Genomic DNA, 11103 nt, shown 5'->3' on the forward strand with positions numbered 1-11103 from the left:
CTCCCCGCTTCGAGGACGAGCTATAATGGGCGCCTAGGTCCCGCAGACCCCCGACGGGCTCCCGGTACCGAGGAAGCCTGCACTCGGCGCAGGTCTCCGTCAAACCAAAGCTCCCACCAAAGTTCAACACGCCCCCGAAGCTAACATCTGATTGGCCTGCCCTGCCCACACCGCGAGCCGGTCTCACCTTCTGATTGGCTATTCTGCTCTCTGTTGTGTGCTAAACCCCTCCTCTTCTCTGATTGGCCAGACGTCTACCTGCGCTCACCCCAGATTGGGCACCGGCTTGGCCGGCTCGCAGGCTCCTAGGGGCCCTGCTTTCCAATCCGACGCACGGGCCAGCCCCACAGCCTGCACGCTGAATGGCTGCGTCGCTACCTGTATCGGCCTCCGATTGGGTGCGTGGCGTCTCCCTGGCGTGATAGGTCAGGGCCACCGCCCCCCTGGTTCCTCATTGGCTGCTCGGCGAAGCCCGGTCTCCGGGTAAGATGGCAGCGGACGGACAGTGCTCGCTCCCCGCTTCATGGCGGCCGGTGACCCTCACCCACGTCGAATATCCTGCAGGTAAAAGGTGACCCCAGCCCCGAGGACGCCTTCCTGGGGCCAGCCCGTCAGCCCCGGGCCCTCCGGCCGGCGCAAGCCCGCGGAGGGGGCGCCGCGGGACCGGGGTGGGAACTGTCAAACAGTGAGCCATGGAGGGGTTCGGCCGGCGCGCGCGCCGCGCAGGCGCAGTGGTGCGGCGATGAGCTGGGCGAAATCGTTGAGCGGTTCGCTCGCGTACTCTGCGGCTGCGCGACCCGGGAGCTCCGCCGGGTCCAGGGGCTCGGGTGGGTTGTAATGGGGTGAGGGTCTGTGTGAAGCGGGAAAGGATCAGTAGCCTGGACCTGAGCCTTTCTTGCTGGCCTTTCTGAAGCCAGAGAGGCCAGACTCTATCCCAGGCATGTAGGGAGTGCCTGTTTCCTTCGAACAGTGCTTCTGGGCTGTCTGTGAGAAAGAGATCCCCATTGCTAGGAGTGTGCAAATCGAGGCCAGGCAGCCCCCGGGATGTTGACTTCTGGAGCTTCCCATCAGACACATTCGTAGAAGCGCAGGGTTTTCCATCTGGGAGTTCCTGTAGTGACCTTTCTGGAAGCGGTCTAGTAGAGTGGTGCAGAGCTTGGGCCTTGGGGTCAGAGTTCAGGCTGAGGCCTTGTGCAAGTGACTTCACCTCTCTGTGCCTCTCTAAAGTGGAACTAATCACAGTGCCTCCCTTCTAGTGGTGGTGTGAGAATCGAAAACAGGAGGTGTGAGAAATGCTGAGTGCAGTGCCTGGCATACAGTAAGCATTCAATAAATAACTGCAGTTAACAAGATCCCACCTTCCCAGGACCCTCTCAAGCTCACCCTGCCATCTCTGGGTAAGATGGTTGGGTGTTGGGTGAGGCTGGGGGCCCCCTCATTGAGCTCTGGTTGCTCCTGGAAGGGTCTGCTCATGCTGCTCTTATAGGCAGAGATGTGAGAACCTGGCTCTACTGAGGGCCCCAGGGTTGGATGCCAGGTAACTTTGACCCTAGGTGTTGTGGGTTATACTGGGGATGGGGTGGTCTTACCGTCTGCCTGCCTGCCTGCCCACCCACCATTCATCCGTCTTTCAGCTGATATCCACTGAGCGCCTCTTGAATGCTAGGCCCTGGGCTTACTCTGTATTTAGAATGGTGAACAGGCCGATAATCTCCCGGGACTCCCGGACTGTGAAAAACCTCGACTTTATAGGAGAGGAACCAAGGCCTGGGTGGGGGAAGGGACTTGCCTAAGGCCTCAGCACCTTCATGATTTCCCCTCCCTGGCCTGGGAGTAGCTTCTCGGGTTCTCATAACGAGGAGAAGGAACCTGGCAGATGTGAGCAGCATGACTCAGGCTGTGATGAGGAACACTTTGCAGGGACTGTGGGTACCTGGAGGAGAGACCTGGCTCAGCCTGGAGGCCTCCCTTGAGGTCTAGTCGTCCGCTAACTCTTCTGTGAATCCCTGCACATTTCCTTTGCACGCTTCATCACACTGACCCTTGCTTCCTTCATCCATTCTCCAATCATTTAACATAATTTTGGAGCCCAGTTAAGTGCCAGGCACTGTGCTGGACTTGAGGGATTGAATGGAGTGTAGAGATCCTATCCCTGCACTCATGGAGCCTCCCATGGAAAGGGCGAGACAGACACTGGCCACTGGCTGGATATCTGCATTTACGAGTGGTGTCAAGAATGGTGCCCCGGTTATAGATTCTGAGAGCTGGGCAATGGCAGGAATGTGTCTTTTTTTTTTTTTCCCGCTGTGATGGGTACTTAATTTATGTTGCGTTAACCTAGACAGCATCCCGGGTGGGGGAAACAGTGTGTGCAAAGGTCCAGAAGTAGGACAGAGTACAGTGCTTTCAGCGAACTAGACTTTGTTCCCTGGAACTGGAGCAGAGGGTGGGAGGGAAGCAGGGCCAGGACTGCAGGGCCTGATGAGCAGGGCTGAGGTGGGACTTATCCAGAGGGGCTTCGATCAGAGAAATGGTGAAGCTAGAGTGGCCAACAGTATCTGCAGGAAGTCCCAAGGGTAGTGCCTTGCAGTGGGATAGGCCGTGGAAATGGCCAAAGGTTTAGGGGTACCAGCTACTTTCTGTCCTCATGACCCAGTGCTCTGGGCATCAGCTGGGCAGCTGAGAGACCCAGAATCTCTGGGTTGGAAGGAGCTATTGTCTGGATGAGGAGACAGAGACCCAGAAAAGGGAAGGGCCTCACCCAGTGTCATCCAGCGGGCTTATGGCTGCACCCACACTTGGACCTGTGTTGCTGGCCTGCTCTCCCAGGCCAGTTCAGTCAGCCCTACCCTGGGTAGGTGTGAGTGAGGCCAGGTGTGTGCCCATTTCTTCAGCCTGGAACCTGGGCACAGTCCTGTGTGGGCACCTTCCTGCTGCCAGGCTCATGGTGGCACCATTTCCCACGCTGGGTTCTCCCAACGTGGTAGTATCTTGGGTGTCAGGGACTGAGCTGGGTGTGTCACAGGCCTGGTCACATCAAAGCTCCCACAACTATAGGAGGTGGGTAGTAAGATTTCCGTTTCATGGGTGAGAGAGCTGAGTCTCAGGGAGGTGAAGTCCTTGCCTGAGGTCATGTAGCCAGCAAGTGCTGGCACAGGAACTGAACCATGCCCTCTGACCCCACAGTGGCCACGTAGCTGCCCTGTCTCAGATGACGAGGGTGGCCTTTGGATTCTGCCCTTGAGCAAGGGGGTAAGTGGCTCTCGTCTGTTGGCTTCAGGGTCCTCACCTCTCAAAGGGGCTGGTGGTCCTCACACTGTCTCCCTCCCTTGGCCTGTTGGTGGATAAAAAGCAGATATTCAATAGGTAGCTAATTTTTTGCCAGTAGGGGGATGGTGAGAAGCTGTTACTGCAACAAGTGGCCATAGTGGGCAATGCAACCTTCTCTTTGCCCCTGGCCTTGGTCCCTGTCAGGGTTTGCAGTGTAGGTCCATGTTTGTATGATGTCCAGAGAATACCAGGTTCCACTGGAGCCCTAGGGCTTAGCTGGGGCAGCCTCAGCACAGCACTGCGTTCCGGAGACACCTGTGTCCCGCTGAGCTGTCTCCTGGTACAGACCAAGGATGGTTTAGATTTCTGCTTAGTGGAGTGATGGGTATAGTACCTGTACCAGGCCAGAGACCTGGATTTTAATCAGATCCCACCTCATTCTGGCTGTGTGACTTTGGACAAGTCATGCAACCCCTGTGTGACTCAGTCTCTTCATCTATAGAATGGGGACAGTCAAGGCACCTGCTTTAACCTCACGATCTGTGAACTTGAGGGCTCAGTAAACAGACCCAGGCACGCTGTGCCCATACCTGAGGTGGAGTGGTCAGCTGGTGCACTGAGGCGTCCACAGCTGCCTGGCCCTGCACTCTGGGCCCAGCTGGGACAGCCTCTCTGATTGCCTTGCTGGGGGCCATGCCCTCTTCGATGGCCATGCTCTGTCTTCATCCTGTGCTCCTTATCTTGCCCAGGTGATCTCTCTGGCCACCTCCTTGCCTACCTGAGCCTCAGTCCCATATTTATCATTGTCGGTTTTGTGACCCTCATCATATTCAAGAGGGAGCTGCACACGGTGAGTGAGTCTGTCTGCCGCCCCCCGGCCACGCTGCTCCCCAGCGCTCCCACCCCAGGGAGGAGGGGCCACCCCAGTCCATCCCAGGGGCTTTACATTCCCTCCCATGCCTCCACCCTTCTTGAGGTGTGTGGAGCCTCCTGGCTGGTTCCAGGTGGTTCACTAGTTGGGCTGGGAGATTTAGTTAGAGGCCACGGTCTTTGGGCTGGGTGGTGACCAGAAGACATACAGCGGCCCAGCTGACCACACATCTCCCTGGCAGATCTCGTTCCTCGGGGGCCTGGCACTGAACGAGGGGGTCAACTGGCTGATCAAACACGTCATCCAGGAGCCACGGCCCTGTGGAGGTAGGGCCCAGGCCGTGGCCATCTGGGGGGGTCCCCCAGGTGGGGGCATTGCTGGGAGGCCTGCATCTTCCCATCATGCTCTGCTCTCTCTCTCCTAGGCCCCCACATGGGAGTGGGCACCAAATACGGGATGCCCTCCAGCCATTCCCAGTTTATGTGGTTCTTCTCCGTCTATTCCTTCCTTTTCCTGTATTTAAGGTGAGCTTCTGCCCTAGCTAGGGTGTCCCTGAACTGGCCCAGGCTGGGCTCTGCCAGGGACTCACTGCTAGCCCTTTGGATGCCCCTTGGAGCCTGGCCTCTCCTGGGGGTGGGAGGAGCTGTAGCCAAGGCAGAAGATGCCTAGGGAGCATGTGGATGGGGCCAGGGCTGCTGGGAGGCCTTGGCTCTAGGCTGTGGGCTGAGGCCATCTGACAGGCTTGTTTTCCCAGAATGCACCAAACGAACAACGCCAGATTCCTGGACTTGATCTGGAGGCACGTGCTCTCCCTGGGGCTCCTCACCATGGCCTTTCTAGTCTCCTACAGCAGGTACGGAGGGGAGGAGAGCTCCCGCCCCACACCTGGCCCGCTGGGGTCTTGCTGGATTCTTGGTCCCTAGTGGCCCCCACTATGGACCCAAGTCCCGGACTCTGTAGGGCAAGGCTGAGAAGGGGGTCCCTGTTGTCTCATTTTAAAGGGACAGGGCTCCAGTTGCCCCTTCCAGCCCAGTCCTTGCTCTCTCCTCTTGGCTGGGCCCATGTTTCTGGGGATACCTACACATCAGCCATCTGTTCCCAGTATCCTGGAGGAGCCCCTTGCAGACAAATTCTGAGTTCAAGGGCTAGACAGAAAGGCAGATCTCAGCCGAGCCATCCTTTCACTTATAGAGTTAGGGGAGCAGTTGTTGGGGTCCAAATCCCCACCTCCTTGTGAAAGTAGATCTGAGTCCATGTGGTCACATGAGTCTGTCCTGTCTGTGTATGTCTCCCCATGTGCATGCAGAGGTCCCAGGGAAGCTGGCATTTGGGTGGGTGGGGGGGATTGTGCAGGCCTGTCTCTGGCTGGCTCTCATGAACTTCCCTGTCTTTGGCCCAGGGTCTACCTGCTGTATCACACCTGGAGCCAGGTCCTCTATGGGGGCATTGCTGGAGGCCTCATGGCCATCGCCTGGTTTGTCTTCACCCAGGAGGTCCTCACCCCACTGTTTCCTAGGATAGCAGCCTGGTAACTGTCTCCTGCCCCTGTTGCTGTCCCTGCTCCCCCCACATTCCCAGACATTATGGCTCCTATCCCCTCTTGCAGAAGGGGCCATCAGTGGGAGGACCCATGCGCCCTGACCCTGTTTCCCTGGGAGGCCCTAGTGCCCAGGCCTCTGGTGGGCATAAGGCTGCCAGCCCCGCTTGCCTGGCTTCCACCTCCCCCAGGGGTTTCCTCAGCCCAGAAACCAAGGTGCTGGCCTCCGTCCTTGCCTAGCCTCTGAGGGACTTAGAAAGCAGTCCGAGTCCTTCTGGGCTGTGTATACCGTGGGGCAGTATCCCTGCCTGAGTGTCACATGGGTGACATGTCTGGGTCTCTCAGTGGCCCTGGGGTCACAGGCCAGGCAAAGACTGAGTGCTCAGAGGAGGGAGCACCCCTGGCCCAGGCACTGGTTGGGGCACAGACTGATACGGTCCTGACTTTCTGCATGTCTTTCTCCCCAGGCCTGTCTCTGAGTTCTTCCTAATCCGCGACACGAGCCTCATTCCCAACGTACTCTGGTTTGAGTACACAGTAACCCGGGCAGAAGCCAGGTGAGTCCAGGGGACAGCAGTTACTGGGTAGCCCTAGGGCAGCTCTGCCCCCATTTTTGCAAGGCTCCCCAAGGGCCAGGCACTTGCCTAAGCACTTTTCTTACACCACCTCATCAAATCCTCCCCTGAACCCCATCTTACAGATGAGAAAACTGGGGCTCAGAGAGGAGAGGAGTCACTTGACCAAGGACTTGCAGATTGTGGGTGTGGGAGCTGGGCTGGAACCCCAGGCTGCTTTGGCCCAGAGCCATGCTTCAGAACCGGAGAACGGGGCAGCCAAGTTTCCCAGGGTGCCTGTGTGTGGACCCTACCTTGGGACTGCTTAGTCCAGACACTTCCTTATGGGGGGTGATCCCAGGGGCAGTGAGGGGCGCCCGTGGTTGTACAGCAAGTCAGGGCGAATCTAGCTTTGGAGCCTCCTGACTCAATTCTCCTCTCCACTCGCGCCAAAGCCTGGGTGGGGTGCCATCTGGGGTGGGGAAGGCCTGGCTTCTCCCCAGGTTCAGAGGGGAGCTGAGGTGAGGTTGGGCTTCAGTGTAAGCCTGGGAGGCTTCCTGAGGAATACTGGGCTCCTGGTGAGAGAGGGAACATGGGATGGGGTAGGGAGTTGCAGCAGCCAGAAAATGTGCCAGTACATCATGGTTCAAATTATCCTAACGAACTTAAGGCTAAAGCCCTCGATCCGTGAGGAAAGGGGATTTGAGGGGGTTAGGGCAGGCAATCCCATTATTGGCGGAAGGCCCCAGCTGGCCCAGGCTCTCCACCTAGCTCCCAGAGTGGCCCTGCCCTGCCTGCCCCATACCTCCAGGTGCTGCCCTGCCCAGCTGGTTACCACCTGCCTTCTTTACCAAAATTTCCAGGCATACCTGGTCTGTGCCAGTCTGTGTGCTGGGGATGGGCGCAAAGTGAGGGCAGTGGCTGGCAGAGGGAGACATGAGGAATGAGGCATCTACTTGTGTGATCAGCGCCTTGGGCTTGAGAGCTTGTGACAGAAATGTGATGTTGGGGTGGGGTGGTTGGGCCAGGTGACAGGTGAGAGAAACCTGACTGGGACGGGAGCAGGCCTGGTGAAGTTGGGGTTTGGCAGGGAGTGCCCTCAGCATAGGGAAAAGTGTGTGCAAAGCTTCTGAGATAGGACAAAGCTTGGTGAGTCCACCAAACAGAGAGGCAGGTGTGGCCGGAGCCCAGGGAACAAGAAGGCCAGCCCTGGGATGAGACTGGGGGCATCACACAGGATCTGTGGGTGCAGTTAGGTTTCTGAATTTCAGCTGGGACTCTAGACGAGCCCCAACCTCCTTTCTGAGCTTCAGCCAGGCTCTCCAGGAAGTGGGACTATCCCTGCTTCCCTCAGGTTCCTGACCTCATTGTGGATACAGCCCCATCCCCAAATCAGATCCAATCTCTAACCTCCATCAATAGTTCTCCAACCTTTGCTTACATACATCCCAGACGGAGAAGTCACTATCTTCTGATCTGTTTGGGTTGATAGCACAACTGCTGGCTTATCCATGAGTGGGAACTCCCCGTGATTATTGGAATCCAGCCAGGTCCCTCTCGCCTCTCTTCTGTCATCCTGGCCCCCACCCCTGCCCGGGCCTCCTGGCTCTGCACCTGGACTCCAGAGCTGAGGCACTTGTGATACAGGCCCAGCCAGAGATGTTGCCCCTCTCTGTGGCCCAAGTCCCAGGTCCCAGGGCAGGAGCTCTGATTGTCCCAGCTCAAGCCAAACACTAGGGCTATGGGGGTGGGGTGGACATTCATTGATTTTGATGGGACTGTGGGTAGGGAGGGGACAGCTGAGGGGGTGGGTCACTGAATGCCAGGAGTCCCCTCATCTGACACCCACCCCCATTTTGCAGGAACAGACAACGCAAGCTGGGGACCAAATTGCAGTGACCAGTGAGTGTGGCTCCAACCTCCAGATCTGGCCTGCATGATGCCTTGCAGGATGGATGGATGACAGACAGAGGGACAAAGCAGAGATGTCTACAGATCCAAGTCACCAAGTGGAGCCTTTTTTTTTTTCTTATTTTAATTTTAATGAACAAGGTGGACCAAAGGGCTGAGCCAGCCCCTCAACCAGGACCCTGAAGGGCCTGCTGCCAGGGGACCTCAAGGCCGGAGACTCTCGCTGCGCTGCCAGCTCCCGGTCGGGCGTAAAGTGCCCTTGGCTTGGGCACCAGGGCGTGGGGTAGAGAAGGAGGGCTTGCACCCCTGGGTCCCAGGGCTGGGAAATCCAGGTGGCGTGAAAAATACACACTATTTATTTTTTGGTTTTGTCAAAAGCAAATGGGATTTTGGAGATGGGGCCGGAAGAGCCTGCTCTGCGGTGGCTGCCCTATGTACGGAGGGGCCCAGGTCAGCTTCCCAGGCCCTTGGTCCGGGCCCCAGGGGGCAGATCCTCTCTCCCTGGGCCCAAGAGGTGGCCTGGGGGCCCCGGAGGAGGGAGCACGCCACACCCTCCCTGCCGCCAATGCCATTCCAGAACCTCGTTCAGTGTTTCCTGTGTGGGGGCTGGGCCCAGAGAGCGCGTGCATCTGGCGGCTGCTGTTGTGTTCTGTCCGCATTGACCCTGCACCACAAGGGCTTTCTCTGGTCCCCTGTCCCCAAGACAGTGGTCCCTTTCTGACAAAAGAGCCTGCACATGTGGGTGAGCAAACCCAAGCTGTTTACAGCTCTTTTCTGTCCTGCCATCTGGTAGCGGTTCGCCTTCATCTCCACCTGAACAAAATGCAGAGGAACCGGGAGCCGGTGAGAGAAGGGGGCCCGTGGGTGCCTGCTGGCCCGGCCCCTCCCTCTCCTCTGTGCTCTGAACATTCATTGTCCTTCCCTGCCTGGCTCCAAGCCGCTGGGAACCTGCTCGAGTCGCCCCGAGCCTGTGTTGGGTGTGTGGGCTTACAGAGCCCCACTGCCCAGCTCGGAGGATGGCTCCTCCCAGTCTCAAAGTCACTTTGAAATGGAGTTTCAAATAGAGTGGAGAAGAGATGCTTCCAGACTCAGAAGCTTCTAGAACTGAACCAGGCTGCTTGGGACCTGTGTTCGAATCCCCCCTCACCCCACCCTGCCTTTTCTTTGTGGAGGTTCCTAATCTGCTGCTGAAGCACAATATTTTGGTGCTTTCTTTTCTCATTTGTTAAAGACAGTGTCCAAAGCCATTCCAGATGCCAGGACCAGGGGCCTATTTCTGGGGAAGGTTGGTCAGTGTCCACATTTTCCTTTCCTTCCCTTCTTATTTTTGTTTTTTACTTTTGGCCTGAGACAAGCCAAGTGTGAGGTGGTTTGACATAAGAAAAATCAAATTGTTTACTATTGTTTTAAAATAAAATCTTGAACTCTGGCAGCTTGAGCACATTGACTGAGCTCGTGAGAGGAGGCTGGGGCGCAGCTGTGGGGACATATGACCCTGAGGGGCAAGGATATGGTGAAGACTAGAAAATCACTCAGTATCTCTGAGACATCTAGTCCCCTCCAGCCCCCAAAGCCAGGGTTTGAATGGCCTCTGTGATGTTTCCCAGAATGCAGCAGGAGAGAGGAACAGGGCTGTCTGGTGAGCCCTGGGCATCCCTGAGTCCTCGGTAAATTCATTGCTCTCACTTCAGGTTACCCCCACTCACACACATCCCCGGCTTGGGCTCTCAGAGAACTGCCCGGCACCCCACATATGGGTCGCCTAACTCCTCCTTTCCCTGTTTCAGTCAGTCACCAAGTCCTGCTCACTCCATCTCTTAAGCATATTTGAAACAGCCACTTTCGCTGCCTCCCAGGCCAGTCTGGGTCCTGGCCCCTACTGACCCCTGCCAGGAGGCAGCAAAGCTTCCTGGCAGGTTGCCCTCATCCTCACCCTAGTAAGGCCCCTTCAATCCATTCCTCAGCATCTTCCTAAAACATCCTCCTCAGTGTCTTGGGATCAAAGCCCAGGTCTTTAACATGGTCCATGTGGTCCAGCCCTCACCCCACCTCAGGGCTCTGCTCCAGGGCTGCCCTTGATTCCAGCCACTGCACTTTCCCAGTGAAGAGAGCCAAAATCAAGTTCATGCCAAACTGGACAAACTTTTAGAGGTTCTGGGTAAAAATCAAGCCATCTTTATTACTTTTATTAATTATATTACATTCTCAAATTTCAACTGATGTATTGCACAAAATACATGAATTTAGAACAGTTCTTTTCCATTCATATTTTGCAAAAAAAAAAAAATTCTAGTTCTTCATCTGTATCATTGGTATGAGGGTCTGACTGCCCCTGGGACCACCTCTGGGCCTGCTGCCCTACTCCTCCTGGGCTCAGCGGGTAAGCAGTTTGGTATACAGCAGCAGCTTCTGGATTTCATGCATGATGCTGTGCCTGGAAATTTTATTCCAAACCCTTTGGCGTAACAGACAGTTGGATTTTAAAAATCAATCCTGTAGGAGTGGGTAATCTCGCCAACTTGTCCAGAGACCTTTAAAGCACTCGCTTGTCTTGCACCCAGCACTTGCAAAGCGTGAGGTCATAGGTTACACCCTCAGAAATAATTACTAAATCTTCACTGTTCTTTGTTTCCTTACCAGTTCCACCAGGGGACCTCTCAGCACTCCATCTAAACTGACTGGGGTTGTAGGCGCTAAACATGTCTTCCCCAAACACTACTTTGCTGCTCTAAGGAACTGAGTGAGCCTCTGTATTGAGACCTGTGACAACTCAAATGCAATGGGATTACCACTTCTGAGGGATGCTGTTTCAGGAAAAAATCCTGCCTAGGCAGACGTATGTGGTTCTTAGAAATGGGGTTTCAGGAATCCTGGGTGGGTGTCTGCAGTGTTCTCAGCCTGAATCCCTGTCTCCTTCCCTGCTGCCCCAGGCCGGGTGGTGGCGGCCCTGCCCTAGCATT

At 56.2% G+C, this 11103-nt stretch overlaps 1 protein-coding gene across 1 annotated transcript; it reads left to right on the forward strand.

Annotated features, from left to right (window-relative positions):
• Positions 1-337: 337 nt before the first annotated feature.
• Positions 338-9572, forward strand: DOLPP1 (dolichyldiphosphatase 1). The gene is made up of 8 exons (XM_006205434.4): positions 338-564; positions 4020-4120; positions 4383-4467; positions 4566-4665; positions 4896-4994; positions 5541-5669; positions 6146-6235; positions 8095-9572. The coding sequence occupies exons 1-8, from the start codon at positions 489-491 to the stop codon at positions 8129-8131; spliced, it is 717 nt and encodes a 238-aa protein (XP_006205496.2). The 5' UTR covers positions 338-488; the 3' UTR covers positions 8132-9572.
• Positions 9573-11103: the final 1531 nt, after the last annotated feature.

The sequence above is a fragment of the Vicugna pacos genome, chromosome 4 (assembly GCF_048564905.1).
Source record: "Vicugna pacos chromosome 4, VicPac4, whole genome shotgun sequence".
Classification (NCBI taxonomy): Eukaryota; Metazoa; Chordata; class Mammalia; order Artiodactyla; family Camelidae; genus Vicugna; species Vicugna pacos.

Coding starts and splice junctions, on each gene's coding strand:
- DOLPP1 (XM_006205434.4), top strand. CDS start 489: ATGGCAGCGGACGGACAGTGCTCGCTCCCCGCTTCATGGCGGCCGGTG. Junction 4,666..4,895: donor TTCCTTTTCCTGTATTTAAG/GTGAGCTTCTGC, acceptor TTGTTTTCCCAG/AATGCACCAAACGAACAACG. Junction 5,670..6,145: donor TTTCCTAGGATAGCAGCCTG/GTAACTGTCTCC, acceptor CTTTCTCCCCAG/GCCTGTCTCTGAGTTCTTCC.